The 21,724-nt window shown below is 44.2% G+C and overlaps 1 protein-coding gene across 1 annotated transcript in view; it reads right to left on the bottom strand.

Moving 5' to 3' along the window:
* Window positions 1-740: 740 nt before the first annotated feature.
* Window positions 741-21,724, bottom strand: part of cry-dash (cryptochrome DASH) — a 52,611-nt gene continuing 31,627 nt past the window's right edge. Inside the window, exons 6-13 of the mRNA XM_084198763.1 lie at window positions 17,191-17,264; window positions 12,235-12,324; window positions 11,877-11,956; window positions 11,732-11,791; window positions 11,359-11,516; window positions 9,328-9,447; window positions 3,211-3,387; window positions 741-1,573 (exon numbers count right to left, since the gene is read on the bottom strand). Of these exons, the coding sequence (XP_084054889.1) occupies window positions 1,466-1,573; window positions 3,211-3,387; window positions 9,328-9,447; window positions 11,359-11,516; window positions 11,732-11,791; window positions 11,877-11,956; window positions 12,235-12,324; window positions 17,191-17,264 (867 nt within the window). The 3' untranslated portion in view covers window positions 741-1,465. The remainder of the gene's footprint in view (window positions 1,574-3,210; window positions 3,388-9,327; window positions 9,448-11,358; window positions 11,517-11,731; window positions 11,792-11,876; window positions 11,957-12,234; window positions 12,325-17,190; window positions 17,265-21,724) is intronic.

The following is a 21,724-nucleotide window of genomic DNA, read 5'->3' as shown; positions in this document are numbered from 1 at the left end:
CAAGCATTGATTATGCAAGAATGGGCTGCCATCAGTCAGGATGTGGCCCAGAAGTTAATTGACAGCATGCCAGGGCGGATTGCAGAGGTCTTGAAAAAGAAGCGTCAACACTACAAATATTGACTCTTTGCATAAACTAAATGTAATTGTCAATAAAAGCCTTTGACACTTATGGAATGCTTGTAATTATACTTCAGTATACCATAGTAACATCTGACAAAAATATCTCATAACACTGAAGCAGCAAACTTTGTGAAGACCAATATTTGTGTAGTTCTCAAAACTTTTGACCACGACTGTATTGTAATGTTTTAAAAATTGTACAACTGCCTTAATTTTGCTGGACCCCAGGAAGAGCAGCTGCTGCCTTGGCAGGAACTAATGGGGATCCATAACAAACCCCAGGAAGAGTAGCTGCTGCCTTGGCAGGAACTAATGGGGATCCATATAAACCCCAGGAAGAGTAGCTGCTGCCTTGGCAGGAACTAATGGGGATCCATAATAAACCCCAGGAAGAGTAGCTGCTGCCTTGGCAGGAACTAATGGGGATCCATAATAAACCCCAGGAAGAGTAGCTGCTGCCTTGGCAGGAACTAATGGGGATCCATAATAAACCCCAGGAAGAGTAGCTGCTGCCTTGGCAGGAACTAATGGGGATCCATAATAAACCCCAGGAAGAGTAGCTGCTGCCTTGGCAGGAACTAATGGGGATCCATAATAAATACAAATAGGAAACATCATGACCTCAGAACATGTTTATTATGAACCATGATAATGATATGGCTGCTTTAGAGAGTAAAAAACACCCAATACAGGTACTACCTCAATTGGTTCTGTGATGTAACATGTAAATAGAAATTATTTAAATATATATATATTTAAAACATTATATGAAACATTGGCAATATAAAACAGAATTGACTAATATTGCCCATTATTGTAAAACAACAACTTTGTATCACCATTCAGCAGTAGCTTCTCAAAACCAAAATGAAGGTGTAGAAACAAGAACCCGGTCAGTAAATTGCTGCTCATATAAAATAACCAGTTATCTAATAAAGACGAGGCCAATGGGGAAGTTGACCCTCCTATTAAAGGCCTTTGTGTTTCCAGTTACACCTTCCCCTTCTAGTGTCAACTCAACTCTTAGTTGAATTTCACAGATGTATTTTAGGTCTATTTCATAGAAAGGGTTAGGGTTAGGGTCAGGGGTTAGGGTCAGGGGTCAGGGTTAGGTCATACAGGCACATGAAGTTCCACAAAATCTTCATCAGACAAACACCTCCACACACACACACACATCACTATCCATCCATCCATCCATCCATCCATCCATCCATCCATCCATCCATCCATCCATCCATCCATCCATTCATCCATTCATCCATCCATCCATCCATCCAAAGCAGGGATGGCTCAAACCATTGCCTTGTGGAAGCCCAACAGTTCAGTCAGTTCAGCTCCATCAGAAGTTCTTGCTCTTGGAGAAGTAGAAGTCTATTCCTCTGTCCTTGTGTTGTTTAGGGGTGTGGGACGGCCCCTTCTTTCCTCTGGCCGAGGGGCCAGCACCAGTCTGCAGGAGAGATCACTTTACATTTAGAACTGAAACCTGTCAATAGAACGGCCTTGAAGTAAGACAGGTTCACATAACAACTAAAATGTCTCAAGAGACAATGACCGTGAAGTGATGTATTTCTGAGACAGGTTAAGTTAGCACAAACACATGGAATGAATCAATTCAATTCTTACATTATTCTTATGACCACTTGGTTCCTTTGCTTTCCTTCGCTATATACATTGATCATAACTGGTAGAGCCATTCTAGAGATGCTCTACATACACCACTAAACATCTGATCATATGGAGAGCGTCGCTGCACAGCTATTTTCAGGTCTCTCCAGAGATGTTCGCTCAGGTTCAAGTCCGGGCTCTGGCTGGGCCACTCAAGGACATTCAGAGACTTGTCCCGAAGCCACTCCTGCGTTGTCTTGGCTGTGTTCATCAAGGATCTCTCTGTACTCTGCACGTTCATCTTTCCCTTGATCCTGACTGTTCTCCCAGTCCCTGCCGCTGAAAAACATCCCCACAGCATGATGCTGCCACCACCATGCTTCACCGTAGGGATGGTGCCAGGTTTCCTCCAGACGTGACGCTTGGCATTCAGGCCAAATAGTTCAATCTTGGTTTCATCAGACCAGAGGATCTTGCTTCTCATGGTCTGATAGTCTTTAGGTGCCTTTTGGCAAACTCCAAGTGGGCTGTCATGTGCCTTTTACTGAGGAGTGGCTTCCATCTGGCCACTCTACCATAAAGGCCTGATTGGTGGAGTGCTGCAGAGATGGTTGTCCTTCTGGAAGGTTCTCCAATCTCCACAGAGGAACTCTGGAGCTCTGTCAGAGTGACCATCTGGTTCTTGGTCCCCTCCCTGACCACGGCCCTTCTCCCCCGATTGTTCAGTTTGGCCAGGCGGCCTGCTCTAGGAAGAGTCTTGGTGGTTCCAAACTTCTTCCATTTAAGAATGATAATAATAAATAATAATATGCCATTTAGCAGACGCTTTTATCCAAAGCGACTAACAGTCATGTGTGCATACATTTTTACGTATAGGTGGTCCCGGGGATCGAACCCACTACCCTGGCGTTGCAAGCGCCATGCTCTACCAATTGAGCTACAGAGGCCACTGTGTTCTTGGGGACCTTCAATCCTGTCTCGGAGCTCTACAGACAATTCCTTTGATCTCATGGCTTGGTTTTTGCTCTGACATGCACTGTCAACTGTGGGACCTTATATAGACAGGTGTGTGCCTTTCCAAATCATGTCCAATCAATTGAATTTACCACATGTGGACTCCAATCAAGTTGTAGAAACATCTCAAGGATGATCAATGGAAACAGGATGCACCTGAGATCAACTTCGAGTCTCATAGCAAAGGGTCTGAATACTTATGTAAATAAGGTATTTTTTTATTACATTTGCTGAAATGTCTAAAAACCTGTTTTCACTTTGTCATTATGGGGTATTGTGTGTGTAGATTGCTGAGGAAACAAATTAATTTAATCAATTTTAGAATAAGGCTGTAACGTACCAAATGTGGAAAAAGGGAAGGGGTCTGAATAATTTCTGAATGCACTGTACACCACAAAACAGTGATATGTTGTTTACTACACCAATTCCTCTTTCTGTGAAGTTCACATCTTTAATTACACCCACCGGCTTCTTGTTGGCATGGCGACTCCATTCTGGCACCATGACGATGGGGGAAGGGTATGTCTCGTCGAGGGTCACCAGTGCGTGAGACAGGGAGGCGGAGCTAAGGGTCCAGGGGGTGTGGACGTCCCCCCCTCTGATCCCCTGGAGCTCTTGGACCCAGAATCTAACATAGTCCCCCTGAAGAGGAGACAATCACCTATTACAGACCCAGTGTCTAACATAGTCCCCCTGAAGAGGAGACAATCACCTATTACAGACCCAGTGTCTAACATAGTCCCCCTGAAGAGGAGACAAAACCCAGTGTCTAACATAGTCCCCCTGAAGAGGAGACTATCACCTATTACAGACCCAGTGTCTAACATAGTCCCCCTGAAGAGGAGACAATCACCTATTACAGACCCAGTATCTAACATAGTCCCCCTGAAGAGGAGACAATAACCTATTACAAACCCAGTGTCTAACATAGTCCCCCTGAAGAGGAGACAATCACCTATTACAAACCCAGTGTCTAACATAGTCCCCCTGAAGAGGAGACAATCACCTATTACAAACCCAGTGTCTAACATAGTCCCCCTGAAGAGGAGACAATCACCTATTACAAACCCAGTGTCTAACATAGTCCCCCTGAAGAGGAGACAATCACCTATTACAGACCCAGTGTCTAACATAGTCCCCCTGAAGAGGAGACAATCACCTATTACAGACACAGTGTCTAACATAGTCCCCCTGAAGAGGAGACAATCACCTATTACAAACCCAGTGTCTAACATAGTCCCCCTGAAGAGGAAACAATCACCTATTACAAACCCAGTGTCTAACATAGTCCCCCTGAAGAGGAGACAATCACCTATTACAGACCCAGTGTCTAACATAGTCCCCCTGAAGAGGAGACAATCACCTATTACAGACCCAGTGTCTAACATAGTCCCCCTGAAGAGGAGACAAAACCCAGTGTCTAACATAGTCCCCCTGAAGAGGAGACAATCACCTATTACAGACCCAGTGTCTAACATAGTCCCCCTGAAGAGGAGACAAAACCCAGTGTCTAACATAGTCCCCCTGAAGAGGAGACAATCACCTATTACAGACCCAGTGTCTAACATAATCCCCCTGAAGAGGAGACAATCACCTATTACAGACCCAGTGTCTAACATAGTCCCCCTGAAGAGGAGACAATCACCTATTACAGACCCAGTGTCTAACATAGTCCCCCTGAAGAGGAGACAATCACCTATTACAGACCCAGTGTCTAACATAGTCCCCCTGAAGAGGAGACAATCACCTATTACAGACCCAGTGTCTAACATAGTCCCCCTGAAGAGGAGACAATCACCTATTACAGACCCAGTGTCTAACATAGTCCCCCTGAAGAGGAGACAATCACCTATTACAAACCCAGTGTCTAACATAGTCCCCCTGAAGAGGAGACAATCACCTATTACAGACCCAGTGTCTAACATAGTCCCCCTGAAGAGGAGACAATCACCTATTACAGACCCAGTGTCTAACATAGTCCCCCTGAAGAGGAGACAATCACCTATTACAAACCCAGTGTCTAACATAGTCCCCCTGAAGAGGAGACAATCACCTATTACAGACCCAGTGTCTAACATAGTCCCCCTGAAGAGGAGACAATCACCTATTACAGACCCAGTGTCTAACATAGTCCCCCTGAAGAGGAGACAATCACCTATTACAGACCCAGTGTCTAACATAGTCCCCCTGAAGAGGAGACAATCACCTATTACAGACCCAGTGTCTAACATAGTCCCCCTGAAGAGGAGACAATCACCTATTACAAACCCAGTGTCTAACATAGTCCCCCTGAAGAGGAGACAATCACCTATTACAGACCCAGTATCTAACATAGTCCCCCTGAAGAGGAGACAATCACCTATTACAGACCCAGTGCCTAACATAGTCCCCCTGAAGAGGAGACTATCACCTATTACAAACCCAGTGTCTAACATAGTCCCCCTGAAGAGGAGACTATCACCTATTACAGACCCAGTGTCTAACATAGTCCCCCTGAAGAGGAGACAATCACCTATTACAAACCCAGTGTCTAACATAGTCCCCCTGAAGAGGAGACAATCACCTATTACAGACCCAGTGTCTAACATAGTCCCCCTGAAGAGGAGACAATCACCTATTACAGACCCAGTGTCTAACATAGTCCCCCTGAAGAGGAGACAATCACCTATTACAGACCCAGTGTCTAACATAGTCCCCCTGAAGAGGAGACAATCACCTATTACAGACCCAGTGTCTAACATAGTCCCCCTGAAGAGGAGACAATCACCTATTACAAACCCAGTGTCTAACATAGTCCCCCTGAAGAGGAGACTATCACCTATTACAGACCCAGTGTCTAACATAGTCCCCCTGAAGAGGAGACAATCTCCTATTACAAACCCAGTGTCTAATATAGTCCCCCTGAAGAGGAGACAATCACCTATTACAAACCCAGTGTCTAACATAGTCCCCCTGAAGAGGAGAGACAATCACCTATTACAGACCCAGTGTCTAACATAGTCCCCCTGAAGAGGAGACAATCACCTATTACAAACCCAGTGTCTAACATAGTCCCCCTGAAGAGGAGACAATCACCTATTACAGACCCAGTGTCTAACATAGTCCCCCTGAAGAGGAGACTATCACCTATTACAAACCCAGTGTCTAACATAGTCCCCCTGAAGAGGAGAGACAATCACCTATTACAAACCCAGTGTCTAACATAGTCCCCCTGAAGAGGAGACAATCACCTATTACAAACCCAGTGTCTAACATAGTCCCCCTGAAGAGGAGACAATCACCTATTACAAACCCAGTGTCTAACATAGTCCCCCTGAAGAGGAGACAATCACCTATTACAGACCCAGTGTCTAACATAGTCCCCCTGAAGAGGAGACAATCACCTATTACAGACCCAGTGTCTAACATAGTCCCCCTGAAGAGGAGACAATCACCTATTACAAACCCAGTGTCTAACATAGTCCCCCTGAAGAGGAGACAATCACCTATTACAGACCCAGTGTCTAACATAGTCCCCCTGAAGAGGAGACAATCACCTATTACAAACCCAGTGTCTAACATAGTCCCCCTGAAGAGGAGACAATCACCTATTACAGACCCAGTGTCTAACATAGTCCCCCTGAAGAGGAGACTATCACCTATTACAGACCCAGTGTCTAACATAGTCCCCCTGAAGAGGAGACAATCACCTATTACAGACCCAGTGTCTAACATAGTCCCCCTGAAGAGGAGACAATCACCTATTACAGACCCAGTGCCTAACATAGTCCCCCTGAAGAGGAGACAATCACCTATTACAGACCCAGTGCCTAACATAGTCCCCCTGAAGAGGAGACAATCACCTATTACAGACCCAGTGTCTAACATAGTCCCCCTGAAGAGGAGAGACAATCACCTATTACAAACCCAGTGTCTAACATAGTCCCCCTGAAGAGGAGACTATCACCTATTACAAACCCAGTGTCTAACATAGTCCCCCTGAAGAGGAGACAATCACCTATTACAAACCCAGTGTCTAACATAGTCCCCCTGAAGAGGAGACAATCACCTATTACAGACCCAGTGTCTAACATAGTCCCCCTGAAGAGGAGACAATCACCTATTACAAACCCAGTGTCTAACATAGTCCCCCTGAAGAGGAGACAATCACCTGTTACAGACCCAGTGTCTAACATAGTCCCCCTGAAGAGGAGACAATCACCTATTACAGACCCAGTGTCTAACATAGTCCCCCTGAAGAGGAGACAATCACCTATTACAGACCCAGTGTCTAACATAGTCCCCCTGAAGAGGAGACAATCACCTATTACAGACCCAGTGTCTAACATAGTCCCCCTGAAGAGGAGACAATCACCTATTACAAACCCAGTGTCTAACATAGTCCCCCTGAAGAGGAGACAATCACCTATTACAGACCCAGTGTCTAACATAGTCCCCCTGAAGAGGAGACAATCACCTATTACAAACCCAGTGTCTAACATAGTCCCCCTGAAGAGGAGAGACAATCACCTATTACAAACCCAGTGTCTAACATAGTCCCCCTGAAGAGGAGACAATCACCTATTACAGACCCAGTGTCTAACATAGTCCCCCTGAAGAGGAGACAATCACCTATTACAGACCCAGTGTCTAACATAGTCCCCCTGAAGAGGAGACTATCACCTATTACAAACCCAGTGTCTAATATAGTCCCCCTGAAGAGGAGACAATCACCTATTACAAACCCAGTGTCTAACATAGTCCCCCTGAAGAGGAGAGACAATCACCTATTACAGACCCAGTGTCTAACATAGTCCCCCTGAAGAGGAGACAATCACCTATTACAGACCCAGTGTCTAACATAGTCCCCCTGAAGAGGAGACAATCACCTATTACAGACCCAGTGTCTAACATAGTCCCCCTGAAGAGGAGACAATCACCTATTACAAACCCAGTGTCTAACATAGTCCCCCTGAAGAGGAGACAATCACCTATTACAGACCCAGTGTCTAATATAGTCCCCCTGAAGAGGAGACAATCACCTATTACAGACCCAGTGTCTAACATAGTCCCCCTGAAGAGGAGACAATCACCTATTACAGACCCAGTGTCTAACATAGTCCCCCTGAAGAGGAGACTATCACCTATTACAGACCCAGTGTCTAACATAGTCCCCCTGAAGAGGAGACAATCACCTATTACAGACCCAGTGTCTAACATAGTCCCCCTGAAGAGGAGACAATCACCTATTACAAACCCAGTGTCTAACATAGTCCCCCTGAAGAGGAGACAATCACCTATTACAGACCCAGTGTCTAACATAGTCCCCCTGAAGAGGAGACAATCACCTATTACAGACCCAGTGTCTAACATAGTCCCCCTGAAGAGGAGACAATCACCTATTACAGACCCAGTGTCTAACATAGTCCCCCTGAAGAGGAGACAATCACCTATTACAGACCCAGTGTCTAACATAGTCCCCCTGAAGAGGAGACAATCACCTATTACAAACCCAGTGTCTAACATAGTCCCCCTGAAGAGGAGACAATCACCTATTACAGACCCAGTGTCTAACATAGTCCCCCTGAAGAGGAGACAATCACCTATTACAGACCCAGTGTCTAACATAGTCCCCCTGAAGAGGAGACAATCACCTATTACAAACCCAGTGTCTAACATAGTCCCCCTGAAGAGGAGACAATCACCTATTACAAACCCAGTGTCTAACATAGTCCCCCTGAAGAGGAGACAATCACCTATTACAGACCCAGTGTCTAACATAGTCCCCCTGAAGAGGAGACAATCACCTATTACAGACCCAGTGTCTAACATAGTCCCCCTGAAGAGGAGACAATCACCTATTACAGACCCAGTGTCTCAGTTGTCATAGCAGAAGCTTTCTGGGTAATTGTATGGTTACTTGCTATAGCGTGTTCCTCCTCCTACTAACCCTAACCCCAAGGCAGCAGACCTCATAACATCAGATAACTAGTTATGAAGCAACTAGCTTTGGAGACTGGATGATCTATTCTGACATGCCAGTGTTGCAGGCCTTTCACCTTCAGGTAAATGATCTATTCTGACATGCCAGTGTTGCAGGCCTTTCACCTTCAGGTAAATGATCTATTCTGACATGCCAGTGTTGCAGGCCTTTCACCTTCAGGTAAATGATCTATTCTGACATGCCAGTGTTGCAGGCCTTTCACCTTCAGGTAAATGATCTATTCTGACATGCCAGTGTTGCAGGCCTTTCACCTTCAGGTAAATGATCTATTCTGACATGCCAGTGTTGCAGGCCTTTCACCTTCAGGTAAATGATCTATTCTGACATGCCAGTGTTGCAGGCCTTTCACCTTCAGGTAAATGATCTATTCTGACATGCCAGTGTTGCAGGCCTTTCACCTTCAGGTAAATGATCTATTCTGACATGCCAGTGTTGCAGGCCTTTCACCTTCAGGTAAATGATCTATTCTGACATGCCAGTGTTGCAGGCCTTTCACCTTCAGGTAAATGATCTATTCTGACATGCCAGTGTTGCAGGCCTTTCACCTTCAGGTAAAGCTGCGGTAGTTCTACAGTGTTATTGGTCAGACTGAAACATACGTTGTTGTCGTAGTCGAGTCCTTGTTTGATCATGTTGAACTTCCTGTTTTCTCTCGGGTCATTTCCTATCCCCGCGCTGTACAGCCAGTTGCCATAGTTACTGCTCACGTCATGGTCCACCTGGAAGCAGAGAGATGAAACTGATTGATCTGATCAGACCGAAAACAATGACCTCAGGTTATAAAACTGTCCACTACTGGTCTCCTAGCTCCTAACCAGCCTGGTGTAGAACTGAAACCATTCAATAGGTATGCCCACAGTCATATATTTATCTAAATAAAGCGTTATGATTTTAGTTCCACGTTTCCCTATCATAGGCTGGGTTGAGTTCCCACCACCTTGGATACACCTGTCCTATCCTGTGCCTAGAGTGGCTAGGGGTCAAGGGGTAGGGGCTAGGGATCAAGGGTAGGGGCTAGGGATCAGGGGTAGGGGCTAGGGGTCAAGGGTAGGGACTAGGGGTCAAGGGTAGGGGCTAGGGGTCAGGGGTAGGGGCTAGGGGTCAAGGGTAGGGGCTAGGGATCAGGGGTAGGGGCTAGGGGTTGATTTAGGCTTGGGCCCCAGCCTCACCAGTAAATAGTGGAACCACTCTGCCCCATCCTCCAGTCCAGCCCTAGGTCCTAACCCTGACCCGGTCCTAACCCTGACCCAGGTCCTAACCCTGACCCGGTCCTAACCCTGACCCAGGTCCTAACCCTGACCTAACCCTGACCCGGTCCTAACCCTGACCCGGTCCTAACCCTGACCCGGTCCTAACCCTGACCCAGGTCCTAACACTGACCCAGGTCCTAACCCTGACCCAGGTCCTAACCCTGACCCAGGTCCTAACCCTGACCCGGTCCTAACCCTGACCCAGGTCCTAACCCTGACCCAGGTCCTAACCCTGACCCAGGTCCTAACCCTGACCCGGTCCTAACCCTGACCCGGTCCTAACCCTAACCCGGTCCTAACCCTGACCCCGGTCCTAACCCTGACCCTAACCCTGACCCAGGTCCTAACCCTGACCCAGGTCCTAACCCTGACCCAGGTCCTAACCCTGACCCGGTCCTAACCCTGACCCGGTCCTAACCCTGACCTAACCCTGACCCCGGTCCTAACCCTGACCCAGGTCCTAACCCTGACCCAGGTCCTAACCCTGACCAGGTCCTAACCCTGACCCAGGTCCTAACCCTGACCCGGTCCTAACCCTGACCCGGTCCTAACCCTGACCCGGTCCTAACCCTGACCCTAACCCTGACCCAGGTCCTAACACTGACCCAGGTCCTAACCCTGACCCAGGTCCTAACCCTGACCCCGGTCCTAACCCTGACCCGGTCCTAACCCTGACCCTAACCCTGACCCAGGTCCTAACCCTGACCCGGTCCTAACCCTGACCCTAACCCTGACCCAGGTCCTAACCCTGACCCCGGTCCTAACCCTGACCCCGGTCCTAACCCTGACCCAGGTCCTAACCCTGACCCAGGTCCTAACCCTAACCCAGGTCCTAACCCTGACCCAGGTCCTAACCCAGGTCCTAACCCTGACCCAGGTCCTAACCCTAACCCAGGTCCTAACCCTGACCCAGGTCCTAACCCAGGTCCTAACCCTGACCCAGGTCCTAACCCTGACCCGGTCCTAACCCTGACCCGGTCCTAACCCTGACCTAACCCTAACCCAGGTCCTAACCCTGACCCAGGTCCTAACCCAGGTCCTAACCCTGACCCAGGTCCTAACCCTGACCCTAACCCTGACCCTAACCCTGACCAGGTCCTAACCCTGACCCGGTCCTAACCCTGACCCAGGTCCTAACCCAGGTCCTAACCCTGACCCAGGTCCTAACCCAGGTCCTAACCCTGACCCAGGTCCTAACCCTGACTAGGTCCTAACCCTGACCCTAACCCTAACCCAGGTCCTAACCCTGACCCGGTCCTAACCCTGACCCAGGTCCTAACCCTGACTAGGTCCTAACCCTGACCCTAACCCTAACCCAGGTCCTAACCCTGACCCGGTCCTAACCCTGACCCAGTTCCTAACCCTAACCAGGAGCCTCACCAACAGGTATTGGAACCACTCAGCCCCCATCCTCCAGTCCAGTCCCAGGTCCTTGGTGAGGAAGCTGGCTACGTTCTGGCGCCCCCTGTTAGACATGAACCCCGTCAGCGCCAGCTCTCGCATGTTGGCATCAACGAACGGCACCCCGGTACGACCCTCTAGAGTAACATGAGACAGAGGAGTTACAACAACCCAGTAGTATGAGAGATATTAGTTAGAATACTGTTACGGTATCCACTCCATCGTATATTTACCACCGTGCATCCAATAGACTTTCAGTTCTCTATACGTGCCTTATGCAGCTCTGTGTAGTCACCTCGTAGATCAGAGTGGTATTGTAAAGACTACAGATTTGTACTGATTTCTCCCTAACCTTTCCATGCATTGAACAGATTCATGTCCTTCTTCCAAGGGATGGACTTGTCCTGAAGGCCTGGTGAGAACATTTAACAACCATGAGATTATGTGCAATAAGCTTTATATGAAGATAACATATGAAACTGGCTTTCCAACTTCACCTTTGATGTCAAACAGTCTGTCTCCGTATTTGGCTCCTACAAACTTGAAATAGTCTCTCCAGAGCAGCTCAAACACCACCCTGTTGGAAGACATGTACAGTCAGCCATGCTTAATAAAACCACATCACTTCTTCCATTCAATTCATCATTTATTCAGTTACCTGAACTAAGTACATTAAAGGTGCATCTCCTACCCAGCCACCCTGCTAGCCTGGCTCATCAAAGCTACATCACAGGAGATAAACATGGATTCAGTGACTGATCTCATCATGATCCTGATCACAACAGGATATGAGGTAGCAGGATGGAACTCACCAGTATGTGCTCTGATTGGCTGTATTAGCAGGAAGGAACTCACCAGTATGTGCTCTGATTGGCTGTTCGTTCACTCTCATATTTCTTGATCTGTTGGTAGATATACCTCGGGGAGATACAGCCTATAGCCAACCTGTAGAACACAGTTATAGATACAGTCTATAGCCAACCAGTAGAACACAGTTATAGATACAGTCTATAGCCAACCTGTAGAACACAGTTATAGATAGTCTATAGCCAACCTGTAGAACACAGTTATAGATACAGTCTATAGCCAACCTGTAGAACACAGTTATAGATACAGTCTATAGCCAACCTGTAGAACACAGTTATAGATACAGTCTATAGCCAACCTGTAGAACACAGTTATATATACAGTCTATAGCCAACCTGTAGAACACAGTTATAGATACAGTCTATAGCCAACCAGTAGAACACAGTTATAGATACAGTCTATAGCCAACCTGTAGAACACAGTTATAGATACAGTCTATAGCCAACCTGTAGAACACAGTTATAGATACAGTCTATAGCCAACCTGTAGAACACAGTTATAGATACAGTCTATAGCCAACCAGTAGAACACAGTTATAGATACAGTCTATAGCCAGTTATAGATACAGTCTATAGCCAACCTGTAGAACACAGTTATAGATACAGTCTATAGCCAACCTGTAGAACACAGTTATAGATACAGTCTATAGCCAACCAGTAGAACACAGTTATAGATACAGTCTATAGCCAGTTATAGATACAGTCTATAGCCAACCTGTAGAACACAGTTATAGATACAGTCTATAGCCAACCTGTAGAACACAGTTATAGATACAGTCTATAGCCAACCTGTAGAACACAGTTATAGATACAGTCTATAGCCAGTTATAGATACAGTCTATAGCCAACCTGTAGAACACAGTTATAGATACAGTCTATAGCCAACCTGTAGAACACAGTTATAGATACAGTCTATAGCCAACCTGTAGAACACAGTTATAGATACAGTCTATAGCCAACCTGTAGAACACAGTTATAGATACAGTCTATAGCCAACCAGTAGAACACAGTTATAGATACAGTCTATAGCCAACCTGTAGAACACAGTTATAGATAGTCTATAGCCAACCTGTAGAACACAGTTATAGATACAGTCTATAGCCAACCTGTAGAACACAGTTATAGATACAGTCTATAGCCAACCTGTAGAACACAGTTATATATACAGTCTATAGCCAACCTGTAGAACACAGTTATAGATACAGTCTATAGCCAACCTGTAGAACACAGTTATAGATACAGTCTATAGCCAGTTATAGATACAGTCTATAGCCAACCAGTCTACAGCCAACCAGTCTATAGCCAACCAGTCTACAGCCAACCAGTCTATAGCCAACCAGTCTATAGCCAACCAGTCTACAGCCAACCAGTCTATAGCCAACCAGTCTATAGCCAACCAGTCTACAGCCAACCAGTCTATAGCCAACCAGTCTACAGCCAACCAGTCTACAGCCAACCAGTCTACAGCCAACCAGTCTACAGCCAACCAGTCTATAGCCAACCAGTCTACAGCCAACCAGTCTACAGCCAACCAGTCAGACAGCCAACCAGTCTACAGCCAACCAGTCTATAGCCAACCAGTCTACAGCCAACCAGTCTACAGCCAACCAGTCTATAGCCAACCAGTCTATAGCCAACCAGTCTATAGCCAACCAGTCTACAGCCAACCAGTCTACAGCCAACCAGTCTACAGCCAACCAGTCTATAGCCAACCAGTCTATAGCCAACCAGTCTATAGCCAACCAGTCTATAGCCAACCAGTCTACAGCCAACCAGTCTATAGCCAACCAGTCTACAGCCAACCAGTCTACAGCCAACCAGTCTACAGCCAACCAGTCTATAGCCAACCAGGGTTTTACCTGTAGGAGGTAAATAAGGTTATCAGTGTAGAGCAGGACATGAAGGTTCCCTTCCTAAAGACAGCTTAGGGACTGCCATTATACGGACTGCTAACTAACAGCTTAGGGACTGCCATTATACGGACTGCTAACTAACAGCTTAGGGACTGCCATTATACGGACTGCTAACTAACAGCTTAGGGACTGCCATTATACGGACTGCTAACTAACAGCTTAGGGACTGCCATTATACGGACTGCTATCTAACAGCTTAGGGACTGCCATTATACGGACTGCTATCTAACAGCTTAGGGACTGCCATTATACGGACTGCTAACTAACAGCTTAGGGACTGCCATTATACGGACTGCTAACTAACAGCTTAGGGACTGCCATTATACGGACTGCTATCTAACAGCTTAGGGACTGCCATTATACGGACTGCTAACTAACAGCTTAGGGACTGCCATTATACGGACTGCTAACTAACAGCTTAGGGACTGCCATTATACGGACTGCTAACTAACAGCTTAGGGACTGCCATTATACGGACTGCTATCTAACAGCTTAGGGACTGCCATTATACGGACTGCTATCTAACAGCTTAGGGACTGCCATTATACGGACTGCTAACTAACAGCTTAGGGACTGCCATTATACGGACTGCTAACTAACAGCTTAGGGACTGCCATTATACGGACTGCTATCTAACAGCTTAGGGACTGCCATTATACGGACTGCTACTCATAGCCGCGGAAAGTAGTTTGGGGGAGCGGGGGCTGCGATTATTTTGGGATGTAGATTTTTTTTTTTTGCCAGCGCTGAAGACATCTATATTGGTCTGCTAATACAGGACTAGTAAAGGCCCAGTGCACTACTTTTGTGAAAAAATAGTGTTAAAACTACATGTATTTGAGTGTTTACCAACATTTCTAACTTGAGTCTGATAATTATCTGTGCAAAACAGTTAATCTTCACTCTGCGGTCCAACTCATCCCAAACCATCTCAATTGGGTTGAGGTTGGGTGATTGTGGAGGCCAGGTCATCTGATGCAGCACCATCACTCTCCTTCTTGGTCAAATAGCCCTTACACAGCCTGGAGGTGTGTTGGGTCATTGTCCTGTTGAAAAACAAATGATAGTGGGACTAAGCCCAAACCAGATGGGATGGCGTATCGCTGCAGAATGTTGTGGTAGCCATGCTGGTTAAGTGTGCCTTGAATTCTAAATAAATCGCTGACAGTGTCACCAGCAAAGCACCCCCACAACGTCACACCTCCTCCTCCATGCTTCACGGTGGGAACCACACATGCGGAGATCATCCATTCACCTACTCTGTGTCTCACAATGACACGGCGGTTGGAACCAAATATCTTACATTTGGACTCATCAGACCAAAGGACAGATTTCCACCGGTCTAATGTCCATTGCTCGTGTTTCTTGGCCCAAGCAAGTCTCTTCTTCTTATTGGTGGCCTTTAGTAGTGGTTTCTTTGCAGCAATTCGACCTTGAATGCCTGATTCACGCGGTCTCCTCTGAACAGTTGATGTTGAGATGTGTCTGTTACTTGAACTCTGTGAAGCATTTATTTGGGCTACAATCTGAGGTGCAGTTAACTCTAATGAACTTATCCTCTGCAGCAGAGGTAACTCTGGGTCTTCCTTTCCTGTGGCGGTCCTCATGAGAGCCAGTTTCATCACAGCGCTTGATGGTTTTTGCGACTGCACTTGAAGATACTTTCAAAGTTCTTGACATTTTCTGGATTGACTGACCTTCATGTCTTGAAGTAATGATGGACTGTCGTTTCTCTTTGTTTATTTGAGCTGCTCTTGCCATAATATGGACTTTGTCTTTTACCAAATAGGGCTATCTTCTGTATACCCCCCCTACATTGTCACAATACAACTGATTGGCTCAAACGCATTAAGAAGGAAATAGATTCCACAAATTACCTTTTAACAAGGCACACCTGTTAATTGAAATGCTTTCCAGGTGATTACCTCATGAAGCTGGTTGAGAGAATGCCACGATTGTGCAAAACTGCCATCAAGGCAAAGGGTGGCTATTTGAAGAATCTCAAATAATACTAGTAAAGGCCCAGCGCATTACGTTTGTGAAAGTATTCAGACCCCTTGACTTTTCGCACATTTTGTTACGTTACAGCCTTATTCCAAAATGGATTAAATAAATACAAATCCTCAGCAAATATACACACAATACCCCATAATGACATAACTCTGATGAGTCCAAATTAGAGATTTTTGGTTCCAACCGCATGTCTTTTGAGACGCTGAGTAGGTGAACGAATGATCTCCGCATGTGTGGTTCCCACCGTGAAGCATGGAGGAGGAGGTGTTATGGTGCTTTGCTGGTGACACTGTCTGTGATTTATTTAGAATTCAAGGCACACTTAACCAGCATGGCTACCACAGCATTCTGCAGAGATACGCCATCCCATCTGGTTTGGGCTTAGAGGGACTATCATTAGTTTTTCAACAGGACAATGACCCAACACACCTCCAGGCTGTGTAAGGGCTATTCGACCAAGAAGGAAAGTGATGGAGTGCTGCATCAGATGGCCTCCACAAATCACCTGACCTCAACCCAATTGAGATGGTTTGGGATGAGTTGGACCGCAGTGAAGGAAAAGCAGCCAACAAGTGCTCAGCATATGTGGGAACTCCTTCAAGACTGTTGGAAAAGCATTCCAGGTGAAGCTGGTTGAGAGAATGCCAAGAGTGTGCAAAGCTGTCATCAAGGCAAAGGGTGGCTTCTTTGAATAATCTAAAATATATTTTGATTTGATTTGTTTAACACTTTTTTTGGTTACAACATGATTCCATATGTGTTATTTCATAGTTTTGAAGTCTTCACTATTTATTCTACAATGTAGAAAATAGTAAAAATAAAGAAAAACCCTTGAATGAGTAGGTGTCCCCAAACTTTTGACTGCTACTAATATATATATATATATATATATATATATATATATATATATATATATATTCTGATTTTTCAGGGGGTGCTGCAGTCCCCTTCCCCCGGCCATGCAGGTACTTACCAAGGGGAAAACTTAGTGGAATAGTCCATTCCCATCAGGTACTTACCAAGGGGAAAACTTAGTGGAATAGTCCATTCCCATCAGGCCGTTACGAGTCTCCTTGTAGGTAGCCACAGCATCCTGCATGAGACACATACCAGCTTTATCACAACAAACACATATCCCATTTATTATCATTGGACCAAACTAAAGGTTTTCATGATGAATGTACCACTACTTTAACACGAGAAAGATGGGTAAAACACTTTCACTCACAGGTGGCCAAAAATAACTAAGTGAAAGCCACGCCCCCCACTAAGGCACAACTATTTTTACCTTTATATTTAAAATATCGGGTACGAACATGTACCGCTGTACTAGTTTATCCGCACATAAAATAAAATATTAGTGAACAGTACCATTAGAGGTTATTATATGCAGCTACCTCTGAAGGTATATGATGTGTATTTAGACTTTATGTACACCAGAGAACAATACTGGACCCTAAGCTACATTACTACAGAACAATACTGGACCCTAAGCTACATTATTACAGAACAATACTGGACCCTAAGCTACATTATTACAGAACAATACTGGACCCTAAGCTACATTTTTACAGAACAATACTGGACCCTAAGCTACATTATTACAGAACAATACTGGACCCTAAGCTACATTATTACAGAACAATACTGGACCCTAAGCTACATTATTACAGAACAATACTGGACCCTAAGCTACATTATTACAGAACAATACTGGACCCTAAGCTACATTACTACAGAACAATACTGGACCCTAAGCTACATTATTACAGAGCAATACTGGACCCTAAGCTACATTATTACAGAACAATACTGGACCCTAAGCTACATTACCACAGAACAATACTGGACCCTAAGCTACATTATTACAGCACAATACTGGACCCTAAGCTACATTATTACAGAACAATACTGGACCCTAAGCTACATTATTACAGAACAATAATGGACACTAAGCTACATTATTACAGAACAATACTGGACCCTAAGCTACATTACCACAGAACAATACTGGACCCTAAGCTACATTATTACAGAACAATACTGGACCCTAAGCGACATTATTACAGAACAATACTGGACCCTAAGCGACATTATTACAGAACAATACTGGACCCTAAGCGACATTATTACAGAACAATACTGGACCCTAAGCGACATTATTACAGAACAATATTGGACCCTAAGCGACATTACCACAGAACAATACTGGACCCTAAGCGACATTATTACAGAACAATACTGGACCCTAAGCTACATTATTACAGAACAATACTGGACCCTAAGCTACATTATTACAGAACAATACTGGACCCTAAGCTACATTATTAAAGAGCAATACTGGACCCTAAGCTACATTATTAAAGAACAATACTGGACCCTAAGCTACATTATTACAGAACAATACTGGACCCTAAGCTACATTATTACAGAACAATACTGGACCCTAAGCTACATTATTACAGAACAATACTGGACCCTAAGCTACATTATTACAGAACAATACTGGACCCTAAGCTACATTATTACAGAACAATACTGGACCCTAAGCTACATTATTACAGAACAATACTGGACCCTAAGCTACATTATTACAGAACAATACTGGACCCTAAGCTACATTATTAAAGAACAATACTGGACCCTAAGCTACATTATTACAGAACAATACTGGACCCTAAGCTACATTATTACAGAACAATACTGGACCCTAAGCTACATTATTACAGAACAATACTGGACCCTAAGCTACATTATTAAAGAACAATACTGGACCCTAAGCTACATTATTACAGAACAATACTGGACCCTACGCTACATTATTAAAGAACAATACTGGACCCTAAGCTACATTATTACAGAACAATACTGGACCCTAAGCTACATTATTACAGAACAATACTGGACCCTAAGCTACATTATTACAGAACAATACTGGACCCTAAGCTACATTATTAAAGAACAATACTGGACCCTAAGCTACATTATTACAGAACAATACTGGACCCTAAGCTACATTATTACAGAACAATACTGGACCCTAAGCTACATTATTACAGAACAATACTGGACCCTAAGCTACATTATTAAAGAACAATACTGGACCCTAAGCTACATTATTACAGAACAATACTGGACCCTAAACTACATTATTAAAGAACAATACTGGACTCTAAGCTACATTACTACAGAACAATACTGGACCCTAAGCTACATTATTACAGAACAATACTGGACCCTAAGCTACATTATTAAAGAACAAGACTGGACCCTAAGCTACATTATTAAAGAACAATACTGGACCCTAAGCTACATTATTACAGAACAATACTGGACCCTAAGCTACATTATTAAAGAACAATACTGGACCCTAAGCTACATTATTAAAGAACAATACTGGACCCTAAGCTACATTATTACAGAACAATACTGGACCCTAAGCTACATTATTACAGAACACTACTGGACCCTAAGCTACATTATTACAGAACAATACTGGACCATAAGCTACATTATTAAAGAACAATACTGGACCCTAAGCTACATTATTAAAGAACAATACTGGACCCTAAGCTACATTATTACAGAACAATACTGGACCCTAAGCTACATTATTAAAGAACAATACTGGACCCTAAGCTACATTATTACAGAACAATACTGGACCCTAAGCTACATTATTAAAGAACAATACTGGACCCTAAGCTACATTACTACAGAACAATACTGGACCCTAAGCTACATTATTACAGAACAATACTGGACCCTAAGCTACATTATTACAGAACAATACTGGACCCTAAGCTACATTACCACAGAACAATACTGGACCCTAAGCTACATTATTACAGAACAATACTGGACCCTAAGCTACATTATTACAGAACAATACTGGACCCTAAGCTACATTATTACAGAACAATAATGGACACTAAGCTACATTATTACAGAACAATACTGGACCCTAAGCTACATTACCACAGAACAATACTGGACCCTAAGCTACATTATTACAGAACAATACTGGACCCTAAGCGACATTATTACAGAACAATACTGGACCCTAAGCGACATTATTACAGAACAATACTGGACCCTAAGCGACATTATTACAGAACAATACTGGACCCTAAGCGACATTACCACAGAACAATACTGGACCCTAAGCGACATTACCACAGAACAATACTGGACCCTAAGCGACATTATTACAGAACAATACTGGACCCTAAGCTACATTATTACAGAACAATACTGGACCCTAAGCTACATTATTACAGAACAATACTGGACCCTAAGCTACATTATTAAAGAGCAATACTGGACCCTAAGCTACATTATTAAAGAACAATACTGGACCCTAAGCTACATTATTACAGAACAATACTGGACCCTAAGCTACATTATTACAGAACAATACTGGACCCTAAGCTACATTATTACAGAACAATACTGGACCCTAAGCTACATTATTACAGAACAATACTGGACCCTAAGCTACATTATTACAGAACAATACTGGACCCTAAGCTACATTATTACAGAACAATACTGGACCCTAAGCTACATTATTACAGAACAATACTGGACCCTAAGCTACATTATTACAGAACAATACTGGACCCTAAGCTACATTATTACAGAACAATACTGGACCCTAAGCTACATTATTAAAGAACAATACTGGACCCTAAGCTACATTATTACAGAACAATACTGGACCCTAAGCTACATTATTACAGAACAATACTGGACCCTAAGCTACATTATTACAGAACAATACTGGACCCTAAGCTACATTATTAAAGAACAATACTGGACCCTAAGCTACATTATTACAGAACAATACTGGACCCTACGCTACATTATTAAAGAACAATACTGGACCCTAAGCTACATTATTACAGAACAATACTGGACCCTAAGCTACATTATTACAGAACAATACTGGACCCTAAGCTACATTATTACAGAACAATACTGGACCCTAAGCTACATTATTAAAGAACAATACTGGACCCTAAGCTACATTATTACAGAACAATACTGGACCCTAAGCTACATTATTACAGAACAATACTGGACCCTAAGCTACATTATTACAGAACAATACTGGACCCTAAGCTACATTATTACAGAACAATACTGGACCCTAAGCTACATTATTACAGAACAATACTGGACCCTAAGCTACATTATTAAAGAACAATACTGGACCCTAAGCTACATTATTACAGAACAATACTGGACCCTAAGCTACATTATTAAAGAACAATACTGGACTCTAAGCTACATTACTACAGAACAATACTGGACCCTAAGCTACATTATTACAGAACAATACTGGACCCTAAGCTACATTATTAAAGAACAAGACTGGACCCTAAGCTACATTATTAAAGAACAATACTGGACCCTAAGCTACATTATTACAGAACAATACTGGACCCTAAGCTACATTATTACAGAACAATACTGGACCCTAAGCTACATTATTAAAGAACAATACTGGACCCTAAGCTACATTATTACAGAACAATACTGGACCCTAAG

This window comes from Coregonus lavaretus (assembly GCF_964263955.1).
Source record: "Coregonus lavaretus genome assembly, contig: HAP1_SCAFFOLD_577, whole genome shotgun sequence".
Classification (NCBI taxonomy): Eukaryota; Metazoa; Chordata; class Actinopteri; order Salmoniformes; family Salmonidae; genus Coregonus; species Coregonus lavaretus.
This window is presented reverse-complemented; position numbering and strand designations above follow the sequence as displayed.